At 38.3% G+C, this 25427-nt stretch overlaps 2 protein-coding genes across 7 annotated transcripts; one reads left to right on the top strand and one right to left on the bottom strand.

Moving 5' to 3' along the window:
- The first annotated feature begins 726 nt into the window (after positions 1–726).
- Positions 727–25302, top strand: LOC101740088 (neurotrophin 1). Its single transcript, XM_004924220.4, has 8 exons — positions 727–1271; positions 11301–11627; positions 12410–12617; positions 13456–13651; positions 21783–21932; positions 22529–22699; positions 23265–23388; positions 23864–25302. Exons 1-8 carry the CDS (start codon positions 813–815, stop codon positions 24878–24880), a joined length of 2652 nt encoding a protein of 883 aa, XP_004924277.1. The 5' UTR covers positions 727–812; the 3' UTR covers positions 24881–25302.
- Positions 9156–18377, bottom strand: LOC105841355 (facilitated trehalose transporter Tret1-like). Of its 6 annotated transcripts, none has more exons than XM_021346727.3 (4): positions 18043–18377; positions 16966–17098; positions 16382–16578; positions 9156–9389 (listed from the first exon to the last, which is right to left on the bottom strand). In XM_021346727.3, exons 1-4 carry the CDS (start codon positions 18061–18063, stop codon positions 9237–9239), a joined length of 504 nt encoding a protein of 167 aa, XP_021202402.1. In that variant the 5' UTR covers positions 18064–18377; the 3' UTR covers positions 9156–9236. The 6 variants fall into 6 exon arrangements, with proteins under 6 accessions (XP_021202402.1, XP_021202401.1, XP_012544247.1 ...); XM_021346726.3 differs by lacking the exon at positions 9156–9389 and adding an exon at positions 14284–15496 and having other exon boundaries at positions 16286–16578; positions 18043–18374; XM_012688793.4 differs by lacking the exon at positions 9156–9389 and adding an exon at positions 14284–15496 and having other exon boundaries at positions 18043–18369.
- Positions 25303–25427: the final 125 nt, after the last annotated feature.

Here is a 25427-nt window from a genome sequence, read left to right on the forward strand (position 1 = left end):
AATCACTGTGTTACTTTGGGGATTACTACAAAAGTGCTACGCGTGCAAGGCTATAGTGAAAGGACAACTTTTTTATTCGTTTGTTCTTCTTATTTTATGCACATTTTATATTCAGTGTTTTTTACAACGTTCATTTTATGATACCTTAGTATCTTTAAATCAAAAGAATATAAAAATGTGAGATTATTGGAGAAAATGGCCATCAAATTAATTGACACTCAGACTGATAAACCTCTAATCGAACGTCGGTACAATGCAATCATTACATAAAGATAACAAATCGCCGTTGCAAATTCATATTTACATCAGCCTAAATCGTCGCGATAAAATAGAAAGCAAAAAGTAAGCCGCAATCAGACACATTGAGGTGCTATTGGAAAAATTTCGTAACCATTCGATAATAATTCCAAGTGTGAAAGCATCAACTCAAAATGATTTATCATCTTCGCTAACAACATTCATTTCATAGCAGCAATATTACAACCACCTTACCAGCTTACCACAAGACTGGAAATCCAACACTTACAGCTATTACTATGGCAAAATCAACTAAGACAATCCTTTGTAATAAAAACTTATGCAACAAAATCAGCTTCTATTGTAGTGTTAAGTACTAGGGATCAGATGACCGACCTGCAAGTACGGAGAAAGTTGCGAGTTCCGGAATTATTTGACACCTGCACGTACGAGTGTGTGATGAGAGAGCGCGCGTGTGGGGAGCGACGCGACGCGACGCCTCTGTTCCGAGAGCGGCGCAGAGTCGGTCCCGCGCCGCATCTGTGCAATGTTTACGTGAACCTACTGGCAGAAACATGGCATTAAACGCTCTGCTTATTATATCTTTAGTCGCAGTTTCGAACGCTGAATTTGACTTCGGCACGAACAGTGATGAAGTGATGATAGCACAGGAATCCCAGTACCAGACGCCTGCGCCTGTTAAGATACAGAAGCCAACAGGTGTGACCAATTCTCATCGGCCGCAATACAACTTGGAATCGTTTGAAAATTATAGCTCCGAAAATTTCTTCGAGGCATCTACTCGGAGGCCACTGGTGAAGAATTACAAGTCGGCTGCTAAGATCAGAGCGAAAGAAAGAATGGCGAAGGATGTGGTTTTGAGAGCGTTTGATAAGAAGGACCAGTTGGAGAAGTTCGCACAGATCCTGCCCATTATTAGGGCGATGTCTGGAACGCAACGAGTGGCGCTTGCCTCGCTAGTGGCAGACCAGGTCGCCGCACCCCCAGGACACGTGCCCATCAATCTCTCACAGGTATTTTAATTCATTATCTTTTATTGATAATTATTTATTAATTCGTTTGCTTGAGTCGTTATTTTACTTTTTTATCTATGCCAACATACCTACCACTAAGCGGCTACACGCGATCTCTTGGGAGATTTTAGAATTTTCGTGACGGGAAGTGATTGTCCTGATTGGCCAGGTACAACGTTTATCTGGTTTTCAAATCAAACGAGTGCTGGCGTGGGGAAGAGCAGAGTCTGCAGGAGAGCCAAATCAACTCGTGCAGACTCACTCAACTAGCGGGAATTCATCAAAAGTCGGATTTGATATTATTACCTGCATTCATTCGATCGTAAACCTTCTTCATGAACACGTATTTGTAATAAATACTCTGGTAATGTTTTCAATTCTTCAATAAACTTATATGCTATATTAAATATCTGTAGAACTGTTCGTAAGTTTTTAGAAACAGAAGAAAACTCAACTAACGGACATTAAAAATATTTATTCTTTATTATTTACTTGGCTAAGGCCCGTCAATAATAAATACGTACCAGCGTCTGCTGAGAAAAAAAAAAGAAGGAAAGAACAATAATAATAATAATATAAAATAGGTCCGTTGCTATATACATCACGCGTCGTATAACTAAAGTTCAATGTATAAGCGATGACTGGCGATCAACTCGTACTTATAATTATCGATGTAATTACTGTAAATGTTTAAACTGTAAAAGCTTATTGAGTTTAAACTGATTTATTTTGAACTATTGTCAAACTTGAACGGCAGTTTTTTCGAACCAAGCTCGGTAATAGTACATACAGCATTCCCATTGAGTTTCTCTTTTTTTTTATTGCTTAGATAGGTGGACGAGCTCATAGCCCACATGGTGTTAAGTGGTTACTGGAGCCCATAGACATTTACAACGTAAATGCGCCACCCACCTTGAGATATAAGTTCTAAGGTCTCAGTATAGTTACAACGGCTGAAGGGTGGGCCTTCAAAACGAAGCGTATTACTACTTCACGGCAGAAATAGGCGGGGTGGTGGTACTTACCCGTGCGGGCTCACATGAGGTCCTACCACCAGTAAAACTGGTCTCGCTGGATCTTCTCAGTGGGTCGCGATTCCGATCTGATGGTAGATTCAGCGAAGCACTACTCTTGTTAGTTGTTATTTTAAGCTTTTAACTTGTTATTTCAAATCAATTTATTTAGATAAACAAATAAAGGAATATTGTTAATATTCGCATTCTACAATTGATATTACGGATTTCAGCATGAGGTTAGTCATGACATTAGAAGAGTTCAACACTAAACAGTCTGAACACATATCAAAAATGTTTTATTCATCAAACCAGTTTACGCACAAAATTCTTTTACGGTAAAACTAATTTGTCGATAATATTATTAAAATATGGTAAATCCAGATACGTAATGTTATTATGAAGTAAAAGTAATATTATTAAATTCACGTTAAATAAATTTGAAATCAATGAATAAATTAAAAAGTTTTTAATCTCTCATTTCCTATCATCCGCAATGAGGTCAGAATCAAAATGTCGTATGTTCAGTTGACATCCAAAATCGACCTTATTTCCTTAGGTTTTGTTGTTGGTTTTTATTAAGAGTGTAACACTTATACGTTTTGGACAGTGATCTCTGTGCTCTGATGAATCGTTAGCTTAAGCTTACTTATCGATCTAGAAAACTAACAAAAACTTATTTCAAAATCTCAAGCAAGGTGCCAGACAATACAAACGCTACAATTATTATCAATACGGCACGAACGCACAGACGTACGTACACACGTATTCGCACGATTATAAAGTTCTCAGCGCACCTTTTCTCTGTTCATTAACTCATTTTGAAACCGTTCGTGTGAATTTCGAACAATCTATATTGAAAGTTGCATATATCGGAAATACGAACAAAAACTTTGAACGACAACTAAAGCTTTCTGTTGGGTGGAAGTTACGATAATTACTTCGGCTGGTTTTATTACTTTAAATTATGTAGTTATAATCGATGTTAATTATTTTTTTATTACCCTTGTAGGCAGACGAGCATACGGCCTACCTAATGGTGAGTGGTTACAGTCGCCCATGGACTTCAGCAATGCTAAGGGCAGAGCCAAGCCGCTGAATACCGCTTAATAATCAATGTATTTGTTTTCAGTCACTCAATGATTTTTTGCAGCGTACGCTATGACTATGACGCTTTTATTGGTGGTAGGACCTCTTGTCCGCACGGGTAGGTACCACCGCCCTGCCCATTTCTGCCGTGAAGCAGTAATGCGTTTCGGTTTGAAGGGTGGGGCAGCCGTTGTAACTATACTTGAGACCTTAGAACTATATCTCAAGGTGTGTGACGCATTTACGTTGTAGATGTTTATGGACTCCAGTAACCACTTAACACCAGGTGGGCTGTGAGTTCGTCCACACATCTAAGCAGTAAAAAAAAAAACGTGCTAACTTCAGGAACTACTGGACCGATTTGAAAAATTCTTTCAGTGTTAGATAGCCCATTTATTGAGGAATGCTATATTATTTAAGGCACTAAGACTAAATCGAGCGGAGCACTAATAAAGAATGTTTCAAAATCGGGGTTTTTCTTTTTTCCTTTTGAGAGCTTCGACTGCGTGCGCTGCAGAAACCGTTAAAGTTTCGCTAAAATAATGTATGACAAAATTGTTCCTCTTTAAAAGTTTTAAAAAAAGTCTGCGACAGCATATTATGTCTATATTTTAGCACATTAACTGCGTTATGCGACTTTAAAAGCCCCACAAGCCACTATTCCCTGATGCTGCAGTCAAAACTTTTCAACTCCACATTTCTATAGGTATGGGTATATTCGAAAACGATATTTTTTTATACCTATCAGGTCTCATCTCGTAAAAAAGTTCTATCCTGCCTCGGAAAGACCTCACACGCACTGGCTAAGAATCCCTAAAATAGCCCCGCAGTCAACGTGTTGGTTAAAGGTTTGGTTCACTACCTTTATGCTAACTAAATTAATTCTAAAATAAAGCATTATTTAATTTGAAAGAAATCTGTCCTTTACATCATTTGATTTTAATAAGTATCTTAGAAGATACCTATCACCGTTTTAAAATAGCATCGCTGCAAAATAATGATCAAGCGCGTAATAATGAAGTACAAGGCGCCGTCCGACTGATGCGCGGCGGCACAGAATAAGAACAATAACAAGAAACACCCAAATCACTTCAAGATAGGCTTTTTAAAATTGTAGACTTATGGATTTCTCCAGAATCCTATCATCAGATCCTGATACAGATGATTACAGAACCACTCGGAAATTCTACCCTTTCGAACAAAAGAAAGAAAAAAGAATTATCAGAGTCGGTTCAAGCATTCTAGAGGAATCAGTGAACATAATATATTATACAGATAAAAAAAGGTGGTTGAATTGATATCCTTTTGAGGTCGGTTAAAAAACCTGATTTTGGTACCTTAAATAGCTTCTTAATATTCTATTATTCAGAAATATTTTCACCTTCTACGTAAATGAAGTCGTGGGTAAAATGTAGCGTTATCCCAACGAATTATTCCACGCGGACGAAGTCGCGGGCCATAGCTAGTAAATAAATAAAACTACTTTTAGAGCTAACGGTATATTCTTATTTTGCTTCACTGCAAATAAAGAAATCTAATTCAATCTCACACAATGAAATTGAACTCGCAACAGTCGATTTAAACAGTAGAATAATCGGAATAGTGTCACTTTTTGTAGTCGATTGTTTCGGAATGAAACGTGAATAAGTTTTGAATTTCGTTACGTTGTTACCGACCAGTTTTCAATAAGTCATGCAACAAAGTAAAGCATCGGAAATGCTCAATGCGAAACGTCTTGTTTCTCTTATTTTAGTTGTATTCATTGGAATTGAATGATGTCCTATGTCCAGCAGTGGGCAGATAAAGGCTGATGATGATGATGATGATGATGATGAACACGAATGTTTATTTTTATGCTGAATGAATTCTTATGCTAAATTTCTAGTTAGATCATGAAAGTTAATATTAGTAGTATTTGTAGTGGGTACGCACTCAATCAACGCGGTACTATTTGATGATAAGATTCTAGAAGAGCGTTACTCCGCTCCTAGGGGAGCGGAGTAACGCTCTTCAGTTAAAGAATGGAATGGAATGGAATGAAGCCTGTCGCTCGTATTACTCTACGCATTTAGACTATCGTATCTTATCTCAGGTTCCTAGTATCAACCATTATGACTTTCTCTCGACACCCTTCTATTCTGCCTAAGCGTATTCTAGAACTATCCATTAATATCCATTTGGCCCATTGAACTGATTACAATCATATTTGGTCATGTTCGATGTGGTGCTCATGCAATGATGCGATCTTCATCCATATATTCAACCTGTTTTGGTGTCGAAGAGTTCTAACGAGACGCAGTCATTTGTTTTTTTACCGTATTTTACAATATGTAGGACAATTCCACCTTTCTAGTATTAATTTAGTTGTAAAATTATGAATTCGGCTGTTTAAGAAGAAGAACGGATGATAGAGTAACGAGGAAACCCGGATCTAATCTATTATTATTAAGATATAAAAAACCAAATTCTAAATCTTCAACTTTGACTGTGGGAATTCTCCGCTACCCTAATTACACGGTCTAAATGCAATCGTTGGTATTCCTGTAATATTACAGGGGTTGCTTCTTTGACAGTTAATTTACAGAAAATGAGTATTCCGCCGATTTGAAGCTTTTATTGTGTAAGATTGGAACTAAGTTTATTGAGATAAATAATGTTTCTTATAAGATGTTGGTCAGTGGCGCGCGTCATTCAAGCGTCCTCACTCCAGTGGACGCCAGATATTCAGAACGCTTCTTCAATATTTATACACAACAGTAACCACACCGAGAAAATGTTCTAATTAGACTATAGTTTGAAGAGAGCATGCTAAAATAGCCCATAGAACAAAACAGAAGGAGTATATAAGGTAGCTAGAAGTGAAGTGATATACTCGTACCAGTTTTACTGCCCCAATGGCACATTTACAGTATAATATAATATTATATACGGTTAGAAACAAATTTTGAAGTGAAGGTCGCGACGGTTCAGTCATCAGCGGTCGTCAAGTCGATACGTCACTGCGTGAACAGTCGCGGTCAGTGTCACTCCATTATCACTTAAGAAAACTAAAAACAGAGCGTCATAGGTAGACATATGTAGGCATGAATTGTAAATCGTGCTCATGAATACTCATTATTAGTGGCCAGTCAATTATATATTGATGAAGTTGTTAAACTTAGCGGATACTTTTTTTAATAAAGTAAAATGTGCTAATAAATAAGAGAATTTTTTTTATTGGTTTGGAAGAGCTCACAGCCCGCCTGGTGTTAAATGGTTACTGGAGCCCATAGACAATCTATGACGTAAATGCGCCATCCACCTTGAGATATATGTTCTAAGATCTCAGTATAGTATAGTAGTAGTATAGTTACAACGGCTGCCCTACCCTTCAAACCGAAACGCATTACTGCTTCGCGGCAGAAATAAGCAGGGCGGTGGTACCTCCCCTCGTGGACTTACAAGAAGTCCTACCACCAGTAGTAATACGAACGAACATAAGGAGTTTAGACTACGTAATTTTGCTTTTATATTTTCTTTATCAGACTATGCCTACAATGTAATGATAATTAAGAACAAAATATGTATGATCAAAACCATTGCCGGTGGCCACTTTCGTCGGTCGCGCACTTTCCCCCGAGATGAGTCGAGTTACGCGAAGCGACTCCGGCGATGGTTGTGTAACAGTTTGTTGGTCACAGCGCAGTTCAGAGCATAGCGCACACAGATAATCCGGTTTGTTAAGCTGCTGTTGTTTACCAACACGCATCCGCTACAAATCATATAAATCTATTTATTTGCGACAATTACTATTTTTACTGTAACTATGCTTGAGACCTTAGAACTTATATCTCAAGGTGGGTGGCAGTTTTACGTTGTGGATGTCTATGGGCTCCAGTAACCACTTAACACCAGGTGGGCTGTGAACTCGTCCACCTATCTAAGCAATAAAAAAAAAATACTGCGGTAATCTTGAACTAAACATTCCTATTATGTTATTTGTCCGCGATGTACTTCTAAGCTATTGAAGCAATTTTAATAAAACTTCACACGCTATGTGTCTATTGATCCAACTTGAGAGATAAGGTGTTTATTTTTGCATTTATTTTATTTTATTATATATGGCGGTATAAGTCAGCTTTTTAACATGTCGTTTTAGTTCCTTCGAGACAACTCGATACTAAAAAACTTTAACGTTAAATTATAATAATTCTAAATTTAACTCAGGTGAAACCGTGAGATATAGTTAGTTATCATAAATAAAATCATAAAATCATTAAATAAATCATAAAATCTTTTTCCTTTATTAACATGACTTGGAAGTGCTTTTTAAATTATTTTGTTATTGTAGTATTTCTTCTAACAAGAGCATAGTCAGTATACATTTTAGCTAATGTTTACCCCGCTTTCAAAATTCGACCATAATCACATAAACCTTAACACAAATGACTTTAAAAAAATTATATTACTTAAAGTTTGACAATAGCTACAAAATAAAAAATCTTTTTTTTTTAATTGCGTTTGTAGGCAGACGAGCATACGGCCCACCTGATGGTGAGTGGTTACCGTCGCCCATGGACTTCAGCAATGCCAGGGGCAGAGCCAAGCCGCTGCCTACCACTTAATACTCTCCACAAGCTTCGTTTGAAGAAGGACATGTCATAGCGCTGGGGAAACACCGTGGAGGGGAGCTCATTCCATAGCCGGATGGTACGTGGCAAAAAAGATCTCTGGAAACGCACTGTGGATTACCGCAGTGGCTGGATGAACTCTACTCCGGTGGCGGGCGGTGCGATGGTAAAAACGAGACGTTGGTATCATCTCGAACAATTCCTCAGAGCACTCCCCATGGAACATGCGGTACAAAATACAGAGGGAACCAAAGTCCCTCCACAGACCCAGAGGCTCCAAACGATCCGTGAGAATGGGATTATCGACAATCCGAACGGCTCTCTTCTGTATGGAGTCAAATGGAAGAAGCTGGTATTTGGGAGCCCAGGCCCAGCGATGGGAGCAGTACTCCACGCGAGGTCGGACTTGTGCTTTATAGAGCAAAAGTCTTTGTCCAGGCGTGAAGTACCACTTCGCTCTATTGAGGACTCCCAGCATTTTGGACACCAACTTGGCTTTGCCTTCCAAATGACTCATTTATCAACAATATAACATATAATCCAATAAAACAGTAGAATCACGGGTGTCTGTATTTTAAGTAATAATAATAAAACGAGACTAACTAAATAACAGCAATAGAATATAGAAATTGATTTGGAGCAAAATACAGGCTTGTTTCATCAAAATCAAATGCGGCATGGTTATTGGAATCTAATAATATTAATCATAATATTATTAGCCTCAAATAACCTTTGCATTAAACGCCTTCAGCTCTAGCACTAGGGGCAGGTTTAGGGACCCCAGTAACCGTACTCGTCGAACTCGACAAAGAAGTCGACGTGCAACCTAACCTATGCATCAGCTCGCTGAGTTTCTCGCCGGATCTTCTCAACAGGTCGCGCTTCCGATCCGGTAGTAGATTCATTTGCGAAGCAGTTGCTATTGAGTTGTTAGGTCTCCTTCGGAGGCGCTCAGGCAGCTGTTAGTAACTCTCACCCTTTCTGGCTGAGCCTTTGCTCGCCCACCCGTCCTGGTGAAACTAGAAAGGGGGCTACCAGTAATACCACATTTCTAAAAAAATATATGAAGATGCGAGCAGAAAGCTAGTTTATAACAGAAAGTCAGGAGTTTGTTTAGATAATGATTTTCAAGGTCACTTCACTAATGCTAATATGACAATAAAACAATAGAATGGCATTCATTTGCATTAAATGTTTATTCAAAAGTTTTTTTCCAAAATGTAATAATTGGACAAATGCTCTGATGATATCTGTTATGAAACTGGAACTAGGTTTTTCTCATAACCATGTAATGGTTCATTATGAGTAGCGTGCTGTTTAATGTTATTTAATATGCTGTAGTAACATAATGGAATATTAGTGTTATAATCTTCATCTTCAGTTTCAATCCCTCTTTGTTTTTGTACCTTGAAAAAAATATTATAGCTTTAGTATTTAAATTGCTTATGATTTTGTGGCGGGTAGCCATCATACAACGCAAGATAATTGACAGATGCCTGAATCTCGCTTACGACATTTTCAAGATAAAGCGCATATATACAAGTTCCGAACAACAACATTCGGACCGTCGGTCTACCGAGCAATATCACCCGCTCGGTGGAATATTTTCCCTTTGTCGTTCAGCATTCCCCAAAGTTTCATTGTTCACATGAATTCCACATTCTAAATCAATCATCACTCCGTCTGGCGATCCTTTACGAAGGGTGGCCGGCTAAGGGATGAAGAAATGTGAAAACCGGGTACAAATTGGGAGAGGCCTATGTCGAGCGGGAAACATTTGTGGGCTGATGACGGTTATTTTTATTTGGTTTAAACACGACCACTTATTTGTAGCGGTAGCCATTGACAATACAGTACGATATCGCCGCTCAACTTGAGACATGAGATAAAGCTTTCGCCGAAGTTGTTGTGGACATCCCACGACAGACATTATATAGACAGGGTGCTGGTGACAGCCTGTGCGGTGTTGCAAGCTTCCAAACAAGAAAAACTATAGCGAGGGGGGCACAGTTGAACTGAAACGGGAGAATACAAGTATGTAATGTAATTCGTAAAGACTGCGAGTGTGCATAAGTTATGAGATTGAAGAAGCAGTAGTTAATAGTTACCGAGAACCAGACTCCAGCGGGTCGGAAAGAGAAACTATTTAAAACGATATTGACCCGTTAATCCCGCGTTTATTATTCCCGATGTTTCGAATGCATTACAGTGTGATCACAGAATATTCGTCTACTTTTGATATTCGATTTTTTTCTATTAACTGGATCTGCTCCTGACCTGCGGGCTTTTGGACACAGAACAGACTGAGAGACATATTTCGATTAGAGTTAAGGAGAAAATTGTCGTAGTTGATAAAAACAAGGTACTCAAGTCTTCAGTCAGTCGACATGCTGCAAATCATTTGACAATACGTGATAAAATATGAATACTCGCTAAAAACACAAATTAATACAAGACCCACATAAAATGAAGAAATAACCAAACTCCTTCGACATTTTCAAGAAAGGCATTGACAAATTACTACCTTGCTGTCAGAGATGAATCGTTTTTTTTTTTTTATGAGATTTTATGACCTGGTAACTAAGACCTTTAAGTCATGTCTTATTTTACTTTATATTCTTAGAGATGAATCGATATCATGGATGCGCATAGATTATACACTTAATATGATGGATGCGTATTTGGATATAATTATAGAAATAAAAAAATAAAAAAATTTAGCTTTCTGTATATTAAACGGCAACTTCATAGGTAAAGACCTAATTTAATATCTAAATTAGACAGTAGCTCAATATTACAGTATTGACGAATAACGCTTCAGTCGTGATTGCGAAAACTCTAGTGACATTGAAGAAGATTGAAAATAAGATAACAGATTTATCATATTTTTATGTAACTTTAGAATTAGACAGTTTACATTTTTATTCTCCAACACGTTGTAAATCATTTCCTCAGCAGTTTCGTTATAGAATATTAATTCACGCATTTTACAAACTATTTATTATAAATTTCGAGGCTCTGTCAGTAATGAGCCTGGGTTCTTACCACCCTGATGACTATTTGTACACAAATACAACTCTTTTTTTAAATCGCTATTACATTTCTTTAAAGTTGATTTTTAATTTTCAACCGCTCTATTTGGCTTGAGATTTTTATTAACATTATCCATGAGCGGCGGTAACAGGTTTTCCACGATTTGTGGTCCGAAAGCTTAACTTTTTTTTGGCAAATAATAATGTATTCTATTATATTTCTGAAGTCAAAACTGGGCGGTCTAAATTAAGCCAAAACTCTAAAACATAATTGTATTATCCCAGGTGAGATCCATGTTCGGAAGAACGAATACCACCACAGATCTGATGCTGCCGATTCTACTCCACACTGCCAACCTTATCCGGCGAGCAGTCAGACCGGGCAAGGAAACCAGAGAAGTGAGGCTACCCCAGCCCCAAATCCTAAGACGATCCTTCTCTGAAGACACGCAAGATGAACCATTTGATATAGGAGTTGAAACCAGCACACTGGAATCGACCAGAGCTAGGAACAGAAGGGTGATACCTCCTAGGTCTCTTCTCCCCAGAGCCAATAACACTGCAGATAATAAAACGAATGTTCAGGAAATAAAGCCAATGGAGTTCTTCAATGTGAGTGACATTCTTCTTGTTGTATTCTTCTTTTTTTTAAATTTAATTTAATCATTAGACGAAGCACACAGCGAGACACTAAATAACAGTTAAAGATAACGCATAGCTTTGAAACTTCGATCGCATGTCTCAGCCGTCAATGAAGTCAGAATCAACGAGGGATTCCCGTAAACGAACATTCACTTCTCATTAAAATTTGGCGGCTGTAAACAAGAAGCCACCGTGAAGAAGAGAGAGGAACTCATTTTAAAAGTATCATGTTCCTTTCATATTTTTTTCTTTCACTTTTATATTTAATACTAGCGACCCGCCCTCGCTTCGCTTCGGAAACATTAAAACACACATGAAACCAAAAAAAATAAATAAAAAAAAAATTAAAAAAAAGTTGCCTATGTTCATCAGGGACAATGTCGGCTTCTAATGGCAAAAGAATTTTTCAAATCGGTCCAGTAGTTTCGGAGCCTATTCGAAACAAAGAAACAAACAAATCTTTCCTCTTTATAATATTAGTATAGATATAGATTTTCTTATGATGCTCATAATTAGGTGGCAATTTGAAAGATTTTTCGTAAATTTATTTATTAGTTATTTCGTTTTTTTCTGAGACATGAGTTCTAAATCACAGATTATAAGCATAGAGTCAAACTATATGAATGCTTTGCAGCACAAAACGGGCAAGACCCTGACACTTTCCAGTATGAAGCTTATAACAGTACCATATAATCAGCAATGTTAATGCAAAACATATTATTATAAAAGTTATAATTTTTCTCATATTTCAGAAAACTGCAATTCAAGCATTACCGAGTACAACGACATCATCTTCACTGAGCACAGCATCACCAAGAAGTAGATCATTAAATTTATTGAAAACGCATCCAAACAACTCATCTTTAGACTTGGTAGCTGAGTCAACCAACCAAACTCTAGCGCAGGATCTACCAGTTGCTGAGAAACTAAGGGCTTTGAACAGATTTGTAGATAGAAAAGGTTAGCATAGCTATTATCTTTAGTTTCCCAATTTCTGATCTCCACAGCTATAGCGTATCCTGGCGACGCCATTGCTTTAATGATTGATCGATACATCCTATAAATTAAAAAGATATAATCTACCAGTACCTCATTATGTATCTTCAAGCTGCTGACGAAATTCTGTAATTTAGTAACGACTTGTAGGAACTAGCTTCGAAGCTGGAGGCCTACGAGAATTTGTTTTATTTTGTGCTTTTACAATACCATTGTCTCATTATTAGGGACATCATCGCACCACCTGCCACACAACTATCAGTATTTCTAATTCACTTGCTTTATGGAGCTCCCTGACCGCTATGACATATAATTCCACAAAGAAGGAGAGTCCATTCGAGTAGGGAGCGGCTTATCTGTATCGCTGGTGTTACTAATGCATTTAAACAACAGCGAACACGACTTCGGGCGAAGGCAACAGTAGCGTGACGTCACCAAATGTTCAAAATGAATGAAGCTTTTAGGTAATGAAAGTAATTTTGGGTGAAGGCATCTCTGTGCCTACGTAATTGTTCATAGTTTGTTTTCAAAATAGTGTTCACTGGCCGGCCGCCGCGCGCTGATCGCTCTCTGTATTAATATTACACTCAAATGTTCTGTTGATAAAAAGTTATGTAAAATTTTAAAAGTGCATATAATAACACACGCTCACGCTGGTTAGCAAACGCCATAAATGTTTATTAGTATCTATTATTCACGTACATCATAACGTTTACCATGACAGTGTGAGCACAATAGTACTGGATAACAAGAGCTATACTGACGCTGAAAAACTACTAATTCTGATGATTGAACTTTGCAGGAGCTCTCATAAGACGCGGGACGTATCCACGGAGACCATCGTCGGCAGCCCGGCGCACTACTCCCGAGCCACCTCTGAGCGCCACCCGCCGCCGACCCACACCTGCCAGGAAACTACCGACACTGTCAGCCAATGACTCAGCAAAATGCGAGCTCTTTACCAATTCCCTGTGTCTGCATTCAGAAGACTATCCAACGTGAGTAACCCTTCCGTTATTTTTTTAATTGCACATATAACTAATATCATGTCTTGTACACCTTATAATGACGTCTACCTCGAAAAATACTGAGCAATATCATAAGAATACTCGTCGTAGCCTAAAGGATAAGGCGAGTGGCGCACTCGTAGTGTTGACCGCGGGAACCCCCCTACTCTGACCTGGTTCTGACCCGAACAGAGATCGGACGTCGGGCGTAAGAGTGCAGGGGAGTCATTTAGTGGGACAGGGCCCTAAGCCTCCGTGGACCCGCGGTTTGCTCCCAACATCAGCAGATCGTCAAGTCCCACATACTCCACGTGCCCCCTTGGCGCGTGAATTTCGTAGGCGATTCGGCCCCAGTAAGAAAAAAAAGGGTAGCGCACTCGTACCAAACAATGGCACTGAGGCAGTGTTCAGTGAATGTTAAGTAAGTATGTTAAGAATGTTAAGTAAGGTACATGTTAAGTATATCCATAGAATACTATGGATGTATTCACAAATAACTTCCACAATGAAGAAATAACATTATTTACTAGCTTTTTACTAGACCCCGGTATTATACATAATACATTATGTACAGACCGCATGCACGAGTAGATACTAGAACATAGTAAATGAAAGAAGCAAAATAATTTAGAAAAAAAAATATATTCACATTCTTACAAAAGACAAACAATAGATCTTTTGAGCAATGTCTTTTTTTTCTTGTTTCTCGATATAATTAATATGAACGTGATGAAATAAGCTTGATGTGAGCTTTCATTATCTTCGTTGCTAATAAAACGTGTAGCAGATTGAAGTTTCGAATACTTTTAACATACGTATCGTACAATACTGATTAAGCTTCCAATCTTAAGCGCTAACATATAATATTGTGCACCAGTTGAATGTGAAGGTCATTACGCAACTTCTGGAAAGCAAGTCGTTAGGTTGTCTGGGAACTGCGAGCGAAAGTGTTCACGTGCGTTTTATGTAAACATCAGACAGACACACGTGATCTACTGATCTCTTTCGTAATGTTAAATGTTAATATACGAATTACTTTGTCGTCATTACATCATTAACTAAACTTGAGACCTTAGAACTTGTATCTCAGGGTGGGTGGCGCATTTGCGTTGTGGATGTCTATGGGCTCCAGTAACCACTTAACATCAGGTGGGCTGTGAGCTCGTCCACCCATCTAAGCAATAAAAAAAAAACACTTTTTCGTACACTAATGTATGCATATTCTGACTTACTTTAAATTTCAAAAGAATGTTTTGGTTCAGTGCAGGATGTACGATTAACTCTACATCGCAAAATAATAATATATATTACATACAGTATGCCTTATTTTATAAAAGGTAAAAAAAAGACTACACACCGGTAGGCAGCGGTACTGCCCCTGCATTGCTGAAGTCCATGAGTGACGGTAACCACTCACCACCAGGTAGGCAGTATGCTGGTCTGCCTACAAGAGCAATAAAAAGAATAATACATAATACGAAAACATTCAAAGATACTATTAAATTTTATCGTATTTCAATGTGACAAAAATGTGTACATTGTATATCATGTACATTGAAGAAACTCTTTATAAGAATGCTCTTAGTACTTCATTACAAACCATTACATAACTTTTTTTTAATTCTTCTCTATTTTTGGCCTTTCCTTAAATCAAAGGGAAATATCCTCACAATTTTCGTTGTCTTTCTCATATGTTATAAACCGGCCACTGTTATAATATCTTTCGATTTCATGCAGGCTCCTTCCTTTAGTCTCAGGTACGTACGTATGCACATAGTAGGCGCCAAACATAGCATTGATCGCGTATATCAAAAACGTACCCCACAGGTCGATGTACTGGAACATATATGGCGATATTTTCAAAGATGCTGAGTGTAGTGTACCAATGAATATGACATACAGAGCCCCACCGATCCCCCTGTGTTTCAACGGCATCAGTTCTATTGGCATTGAAAATGTTAATGTTGACATGCCAAAATTATACGATAATACGAAGGCTACTATTAAATATACCAAAAATATTGAGTCTTTTGAAATTACTTCTTTTGTTTGCAAATAGGTTGTTGCCGCAGAAATAAGTAGGATAGTGGCACTACTAATTTGGCTAGTTAATAAAATGCTCTTGTTTTTAAACGAATTCAACAGGAAGGTTCCCGAGAGGCATCCAATAAATAACACAATATCAACGAAAATCATGCAGTAGAAGGCGGCCGTTTCGTTCGATGTCGATTTCCTAATAATCTCCATGGCGTAAATAATGACAACCATGGTACCGCTCCAGTAAAACGTCCAAAAATAAACAAAAGTGTGAAGAGCCGGCACGTAGAAGTCGCGCCTTGATATCTGGCTCAGCAAGTCTTTAAAATTGTTACGTTTTCTAATTGACTTGGTAAAGGCTTTGTTTTCTTTTTGGGCGCACAATAATGCGTTTAGTTCTCTCTCGACATCGTCACCAGTCCCTCTCAGCCATTTCAAAGCTTTTGCGCATTTATCATCATATCCTTTCCAAGCGAGCCAGCACGGGGTCTCCGGGGACATACAGCTGATAAGCAAAGCTACAAGTATAGGCACGCTCATTATCCAGCCAACAGTTTTCCAGTACACGAATCTCCCAATTATACTGACCATGGACATGCCAAAACTCTGGGATACGATGTACGCAGCCATCGTCACAGTCCTGATGTTAGGGGGAAAGGTCTCGCTGATAACACAGTTACTCACTATAACCAGGCTGTGCGCTCCAAGGCCGTGGAAACACTCGCCGATGATAATGTGCGTTGCATTACTGGCTGCTGCTGTCCAGGCCCAGCCAATGATAATCAGTAAGCAAGTGAGGATGAAGGATAATTTGCGTCCTCTCCATTGCATGAAAGTCGGCATCAAAATGCAAGGGATGCCCACTAGACCGTGGGTAGAACCTGAATATAGATAGATATAAGAGGTTGGAATGTAGTTTTATTGTGGACGATATTGCCAGTTAACATTTTTGTTGGCCAAGTTCTTTTTTTTAATGTTTGTATGCGCAGACAAGTCTACGGTCATCTGACGTTATTGACTGACTGATCTCGTAACGTAAAAAGACGCAAAGGAATTTGCAGATTGGGTAAAATAAATGAGTCGAAACACTAAAAGTAGAGGTAGAAGTAGATTAAAGACGCGTCATAGTGCTCAGAGTCTGGGAGTAACGTCCCTCACGTTACTCCCAGAGCCAGATGAAGTTTAAAATACATCTAGCACGATCTGTATATAAACGCAGTGGTTCTAGATAATATGAATGGATTCATCTCATCATGATATGAACTTACCTATCCAGGTTCGCAAATCCATATCCAATATCATAGAAGCTTCCGACCTCAGCTGCTCCAAGACAACATTAGGGTACGCTATGACAGCTCCCACAGAGACGGCGGCCAGCAGCTGTGAGCTCGCCACGAAAATCTTTAAGAAACAAATAAGTAAAAATTGCGGCTTATGAGCGTTCCCTTATGCAGGGTGCTATTTAATAGTCTTCTACCACAACCTGCTTTGTAATAAAAAATGGATTGGGTTTTAGCTGTTAATAAGTGGATGAACTCACGGCCCACGTGGTATTAGGTGGTACCGAAGTTCATCGTTTGTACACTATTATGATTGTATTTTATACTTCTATAATCACAAATTTCGCCAAGGCTATACTATAAAAAAATATTAATAAAGACAAACAATATTTAATCTATTCTCAATTTGACCACAGACGTCAAGAACAAAAGTTTAACAATAAATAAATAGTATGCATGCGTGTGTGCGTCAAATACATTGTATGTAGCGTGCGTAATATTTTCTTTATTGATTTAATGTATTTTTTATGCATTATTTTAAAAAAATATCAACATTGTGCACTTCTTCTCTATATTCTCTATAAGTGTGGAAAGTTTCATACTCCTCCGGCCGCGCAATTTTCGTAAAAAGGGATACAAAGTTTTTGCTTCACGTATTAATTAATATATATAAATTGTAAAGTTCGTCTCAAAATTGTCTCATTTGACAACTGTCAGTAAAAAAGTTCGAATTATAATTTCATGAGCGTCGATCCTTCCTAAGGATCACACACGTTGTTTCGTCGAAGCTATACGAGCCGACAGTGCGGGTAATGCTAGAGGTGCAACCAAAGAACAGTCTCTTGTCGAACCCTTGCCGAAGAACAACATAATAAAAACCTTCTGGGAATGAGCACAGGCCGTCCAGATAGTAGAAATAAACTATACTACAGCAGCATATGTTACGAATTATGTTAATTGTACAGTAGTATTATAATTTTCGTTAATTAATGTTTAATTACTTCAAGTAGTATGATAGTGTAAAATTCATCACCTGCTCATAGCTACTGTGAAACAATTACTCACCTGTCTGATAAAAGGCTTCATTTTTTTAAATAACGGAGCTATTTTTCACATTTGTAATGAAATGAATGAGGAACAAAGATTCCTATAATTATATTTATCTCACAGTACTACTGATCAGAAATAATCTACTCAAAATGTGAAAATTACTGAATATTCTGAATTTTGTTATTAGTACCTACGTGAATTAGCCGCGCTCCTCGACTGTTGCTCACTGAATAATAACACTGTAGAAATCCGACATCATGAACAACGAAGTATTGAACTATTCAAATACACTCACTAAAAACATAATAATCATTACGTACAACAAAATACTACAATCGAGTGTATCTGTACGTAGAAGAAAAGCAAGAAAATGAGGTGACTGGATAAAAGTAATTAATATATTGAGGACAGAAATAAAATAATTTCTGTACGTCTGTCTGTCTGTTAGTTTGGTTCCGCCCATTTTCGAATTCCCTTAAAAAAATCGCCGAATTGTTAGTTAATTTGCAATAGAATATCAACTTTCCTTCCATAAAATCGGACATATCAAAAGAAACTTATCCTTATTTAAAGATTTTTAGAGTTTATTTTTATACTCTTAGACATTAAAAGTTACAGCAAAAAACCATTAAGTATGAATCCGAAATTAAATCTTTTACTCTGTTGCGTTTTATTGCTCAAGCCACTCAACTGATTTTCGGTAAAGTGACGAAATTCGGTATGGAAACAATGAGAAATAGGAAAGAATAAAATATAACTTTTCATCCGACTGCCAACTGAAGGGTCTCCCTCCAGCCGCAGGATGTACATAAAGTATGCAGTAATCCAGGCGGGCGAACCTGCGGCGCAAAACTATGCAGTTTTCAATAAGAAAATATCAGCGGTCGGCTCCAAGAGCAAATACATTTGTAAAACCAAGACATCAAGTAAAAGCTGAGTAATTAAACCGCAACATGTTTGTACATGTAAATATGCGTCTATACATGTCTAATGAAGCGACACGACTACACCGGAGTATAACTGCCCCAAGAAGAGTCTTGTTTTTTTTTTTTGTTTTTTTTATTGCCCTTGTAGGCAGACGAGCATACGGCCCACCTGATGGTGAGTGGTTACCGTCGCCCATGGACTTCAGCAATGCCAGGGGCAGAGCCAAGCCGCTGCCTACCGCTTAATACTCTCCACAAGCCTCGTTTGAAGAAGGACATGTCATAACGCTCGGGAAACACCGTGGAGGGGAGCTCATTCCATAGCCGGGTGGTACGTGGCAAAAAAGATCTCTGGAAACGCACTGTGGATGATCGCAGTGGCTCCAGGTAGTATGGATGAACTCTACTCCGGTGGCGGGCGGTGCGATGGTAAAAACGAGATGCCGGTATCATCTCGAACAATTCCTCAGAGCACTGTTTTCTTAGGATTGACGAGTAAGCCGGCGTATTTAAGAGGTGGTCACAATCGTCTTTACCTACCTACCTACCTAAATAAAATGGACATAATAGTATAGTGTGTAGGTACCTACTTTTTGCTAGCGGTGTCTAATGAACCTCGCTGCCTAGCCTATTTGTGTCTGAAGGGGTGTATATTTATTTGTATTTTATTAGCCAAATTGGTATTGCTATGGGTTCTGATCACCGTCGACTTCAAATACTTACTATGTACCATTTTCTGATCAATAAATTGGAAGTTCTGGGAGTCAGAGGTAACGTTCTGTCTCTTTTCCGCGACTATTTGTCAAATCGTACACAATGTACCAAGATCGGTCCTCATATAAGCAAGCCGGAGCAAATTGAGTACGGGGTTCCGCAGGGCAGTATTCTTGGGCCCACTTTGTTTCTGCTCTATGTAAACGATCTTTGTAGTCAATCTTACCCCTACTGTCGTCTCTTTGCATATGCTGATGATACAGCACTTATAGTTTCAGGCAACACGTGGGTAGAGGCAATTGAGAATGCTGAGTTTGCAATGAAGCAGACGATGACATGGCTGAACCGCAACCTATTAACTCTAAACATTGACAAAACCAAATTTTTAACATTTGCAAGCGGAAAATCTGTCCAACCCCCGCGTGATTCCATTACTCTCAAGGCCCATGTATGTAATGGACGATATTCCGCATGTAATTGCTCGGAGATTGCTAGGACTGATAATATCAGATACTTGGGGTTGTTGGTGGATAGCTGTTTCAATTGGTATGATCAACTGGAACTTGTGACGACGCGCATTCGAAGCTTAATTTTTATTTTTAAAAAGCTAAGAGGCTCGGCAGATAAGCAAATATTGCTTACCGTATACACTTCCCTTTGCGAGTCGCTTATAACTTATTGCATCCCTATTTGGGGATGTGCCTGCAAGACAAAGTTTATTAATATCGAACGAGCGCAAAGGGCAGTGCTTAAGGTGATGCTGGGGAAGCCTTTTGGGTACTCTACTAGACAACTGTATCGTGACGCAGGAGTGCTGACGGTTAGACAACTGTTTATCCACAGGTCCGTTCTGCGACAGCACTCCTGCCTCCCATCAATACCAGAAACTTCACTTTCCACGAGGAGACGAAAACCGGCCTTTGACACTATTGCTTGTAGGACGGAATTTGCCAGACGACAGATTTATTCGTCAGGTAGCAGAATTTATAATAAAGTAAATATATCTCAGCAGATAGATGGCTTAAATAGGTATGACGTTAAAAATAATCTGAAGTCTTGGCTCTTAAACTTAGACTATTTTGAAACAGAACAAGTCGTGTTGTAAAAATGTATAATGATGTATATATAGTATGATATACTGTTGATTTATTGTAGCTAATTTTAAATTAATATTTTATATAATAATATATAATATAATACATAATAATATTTTATACTTTATTGTATGACACACATACACACACACACAAACACACTAACACACATAAACTCACACACACACACACACACATGCACGTACTATATTCTTACAGATCGTTCTTCCTGGTTAACTTTCTTTACCTGGTGACCTAGCACTGAACCACTGACTTTTGTAACACAGGTTTTTCCTAGCATAAAACTCAGGGAATATTGTTATTGTATACCTCATAAAAAAGCCATGTATATTATTATACTAGTGTTAAGTATTTTTGTACGTGTTTGTATTTTAAGAGGCTTGAATAAATATTATTATTATTATTATTTTCTCCTAAAATGAGGAGATGAAAATGGAGAAATTTAACTTGAAGGGCCTTAATTCCTTGTTTTTTGTCATGCTGCCTTTAATTTTTTTGTCTCCACTAAAATATACTCTCAGTACCGTCGGCAACCTTTAATGTTGATGGTCGATTTAGTTGTGTTTCCTCTATAGTTATCTAAACTCTTCAAATTCAGTCATCTGTACTTGGTGCGGCGTGTCTTGGCTTGACAGTCTTTGAGGTTTTTCACAAGACAAAAATAAAAAATAAAGTTACTTACAAGTTAATATATTAAATATATTAAAATTTTAAACGAGTGCAATTTGAATTCTAAAATAAACTGTAAATGTAACTGGTGTCAAATCTGAGTCGTAATATTAGAAATATACCTAAATAGTTAAAAGTAAAAATCAAGTGGATTGTTTCAGCGGGTTTCATCTTATCCATTAGGCCGTACGGCTAGATTGATTCTAAAAACCAGACCTACACTATGCTTACATCGTACTGACCTTAGGGTGTTGCTAGAACCAAATGACTTTCATCTGAACTGTATGAGTTCCAATATTTTATTAGTAAGAAAGAAAGTATTAATTTACAGAGATGCGATTGTACAATCAATAAGACGGAACAAGGCAGCGGCGGGCGCCCTCCTCGCCGACTACAAGGACCCTGAGGAGGGCGCTCTGGACGGCATCACGCCGGACCAGGAAGCCAAGTATACCGCTGATCACTATCTTGTTTCCGACAGGTACGTCATAATATTATACCAGGAGTTCCCAAACTTATTTTGTCTACTGCCCACTTTTAAAATAATTTATTTTTAAGCGCCTTTTTTTAACCTACTTAAAAACCACTATAGCTCATTCGGTGTTTAAGAGTCCTCCTAGATGAAATCACAAATTGCCTCCCAAGCCTCTACACAACGCCTCTATATTTTTTTGTGTGTCTTACCGCTCCCCTTTAGGTCTGCAGCGCCCACAAGGGCGCGTTATCGCCCACTTTGAGAAATGCTGTATTATATTAAAGCTCGTATCGGCCAGGCAGCGCTCTAGTCGGCACAATGTTAAATAAGGTTAAATAATTATTGTAATAACTCGAAACGTTTTGCTGCATGTACGCACTGACATTAAAATATACATAATTACATAAGTTCATATTTCACAGTGGGTAGCAACATTTATTTTATGGGTCTACAAATATCAGTTATGGTATTTACCATACTGCCACAGAATAAGCAGGCGGACTGTGGGCTAGTAACACGTTGAATAAGATGAAAACTTCGCTTAATAACTTTAGTCAGTTTTTTTCAGAAGAAAACCGTTATTTATATGAGTAACATTTCAGACGGGGTGACACGGCTAATCGCGACTTCGCCAGCGCCGGCGAGGCTGGGTTCATGTGTCCCAGCACGGTCAAGTACGCCCGGCCGCAGCGAGCGCGCGCCACCTCGGGGCACTGGAAGTACATCGTGAACACAGGGGAACACACACAGACGTTACGATTAGAGAAATGCTTGTTAGTCACTCACTAACCCACACACAATAGTTAACTGTTGCTAGCCACCCGTCTCTCGTCTAAGTCAGCCAAGAAGATATCATTCTTTTCTGGTCTTTTGGTCATACGGCAGTCATAAATCCAATTGAATTGAAGTTTCTCATGTTTCATCGGGGATTCAGGTTGTAGCGTCTATAGACTCTGGCAACTACTAGTATTCCAGTGCGTGAAGACCACATGTCTCACTGTTGTTGAAAATCACATCATGATATTCTTGGTAGCCAGTTAACACCAGGTTGGCCATGAGATCATCTGTGTTCCATGATAATATAGGTTAAGACTAATATCGTTTAATAATAAAATAAATATACGTAGTTTGAAAAGGTTTAAAAACATGCTACATGCCTCATTAAGAAACCGAACTAAAAATAAATCCAGCTGTTCCTACTCACAATAGGTATTTGAATAAGCGATCCACGAAGATTACGACATGCAGATACATAGATAAATAGATACTGATCCAGCAAATAAAACAACCTTGAACGAAGAATGTGAAGATATTAAAGAAATCATTTGCGTTTCACAGAAAGCCAAAGGACTCATGCACTTATCTAACTGACAATTTCCAATCAAAATGCGTTCAAGTTTACAACTACCATCGTCTTCTGACTTGGGATCAACAGAATGGACTACATATGGACATATTTAAGGTAAGTGGTATACTTGCGTCTCAGTTAAGACTTTGCAGACTCGGGACAACAGTCGTCGCTTGCGACAAAGTGGGTCGCGATTCCGATTGGGTGGTAGATTCTGCGAAGCACGGCTCTTGCTAGGATTAGTGTGAGCAACGCCCACAGCTTAGAGCCCGCCTACTCGTTCGGTGAATCTAGTATGACCCCTCGAGGTCACTAGAATATGAAAGCAGGTAAAATAATAATATTAAGATGCAGTCGCGAGGATTCAAATGACTGTTATATCTGTCACCTCTGTATACCTTGATTATTGACAAATTTTTTGGTGGAAATGACGACGATACTCAAAAAACTTCGAACACGAGTGAAAACCAAAAATTACCATTATTTACCACCAATTATTTATTATTGAAACTTATATTTATGTGTTAATTTTTTTTATGAGACATAATATTGAGTGATTTCGTAATTTATTTTTACTATAACTTTTTAGGTTCCAACGTGCTGTTCGTGTCACATTGAAGGGTATAGTGTCTCGTTCCCGCCCCTCGGTCACAGAGTGCACGAAACCTCTTCGGAACATTTCCCCGGTGAGGACCTATCTTCGGAACACGGCAATAATGCATTTGAATCTGTACAGTCGAGTGTTCACAGACCGACAGTGAAATCACCGCCGTTCACTCACCATAAACCTTTAGAGTCATTCCCACCCTTTTCCGATAGCCACAACTTAGTAGCGAGTCAAACATTTTCCAAAATATCTGACAATGAAGAACTAAATTTAGGTCTGTCAAATCCTATGGACTCTTACGGAAACACATACTTTCCGGACTCGTTTAATCAGGCTAGTTCTATAAAAAGTATCCGAAAGCCTTCAACGACAAGGAACCCTACTGGAAAGCACTTCGATTCCATCACCCTACCTAGTTACCTAGAACCGCCTACACCATCAGCTTCTGCGTCGTTCTCTTTTGTGAAAGAATCTTCAGGAAATTATAAGTCGAACGGAAACCAATTTAAAAGAGGATCAAGACCCAGTAGAAGACCTTTGAAGAAAAAGATATCAGCAGGGCCCGATGATCTATCAGCCGCGGGAACATCAGCTGTCGAAACATTAACAAGCAGTAGCTTAGACACTTCTGAAGATTTTAATGATTATTCTGAAGAACCTGATATTGGACAAGCTGTCGCTGGGCCGGCCGGCGCACGACACACGATAGCTCCTAAGCTAAACGGTCTCACCACTGAAAAAGTTACCACTACACCTAAATATCGAGATCCCAGTACAGATAATCATGAATTTACATCGAATGGAAAGAGAATAAATTATAATTATCATCCAATTATCGATTTCTTTGGGGCAGATGAGAGAGAGGCGGAGGAGTCTATAGACAGAGAAGACAGTGAATTAAACTATGTGCCTGCTACAGAAGCAGAATGGAAACCAATCAACCATCCACAATTCAGAAACTTGGACGTTTCCAATACAGTTGATAGAAAGAAACTTTAACGCCAGATACGCATCCCGATTTAAGAGACAAGAGAATTTACTTAGCTTAAAAACCTTCGACTGTATTTTTCTCTAAGAATGATGGCAATCACATTGTGATGTGTTAGAGCTCTTGTAAATAGTGGAGTCCTACTCCGGTTAAATAATATTTACCGAAGTATATAACTAAATTAAAAAAATAAGATTTATTAGATATCATATTATAGTAATAGTACATAAATCTAAGATCTTATTTTAGTTAGTTTTAGATAAAATATGTAATGACGTTATCTGAACGAAACCAAATGATTGTTGCAATGTATTTGATAATAATTGTGTTTTTTCTCTTTTAATTTATTGAATTAATGTATTTAAGAATTAATTTATAACTTAGAATAGGTGTTCAAAGACTTGCCAATTTTATAAATAAATAATTTAAAATATTTAATTGTTCATATTCCTTTTAGTGCACGAGTAATTAATGATGACAACGCGCTTATTAGTGTGTCGAAATGAATACTATCAACTTGGTAAACACCGATAAAAGTGAAAGTGTAAACGACTTCTG

The sequence above is a fragment of the Bombyx mori genome, chromosome 22, assembly GCF_030269925.1.
Source record: "Bombyx mori chromosome 22, ASM3026992v2".
Classification (NCBI taxonomy): Eukaryota; Metazoa; Arthropoda; class Insecta; order Lepidoptera; family Bombycidae; genus Bombyx; species Bombyx mori.

Bases quoted from the DNA above. Each gene is read 5' to 3' on its own strand.
- LOC101740088 (XM_004924220.4), top strand. From the start codon at position 813: ATGGCATTAAACGCTCTGCTTATTATATCTTTAGTCGCAGTTTCGAAC. The intron at 1,272-11,300 runs GTATTTTAATTC...GTATTATCCCAG, and splicing joins TGCCCATCAATCTCTCACAG to GTGAGATCCATGTTCGGAAG. The intron at 12,618-13,455 runs GTTAGCATAGCT...TGAACTTTGCAG, and splicing joins CAGATTTGTAGATAGAAAAG to GAGCTCTCATAAGACGCGGG.
- LOC105841355 (XM_012688791.4), bottom strand. From the start codon at position 18,063: ATGAAGCCTTTTATCAGACAG. The intron at 17,099-18,042 runs GTGAGTAATTGT...TGTTTCTTAAAG, and splicing joins TGAAGCCTTTTATCAGACAG to ATTTTCGTGGCGAGCTCACA. The intron at 16,579-16,965 runs GTAAGTTCATAT...ATCTATATTCAG, and splicing joins GGATTTGCGAACCTGGATAG to GTTCTACCCACGGTCTAGTG.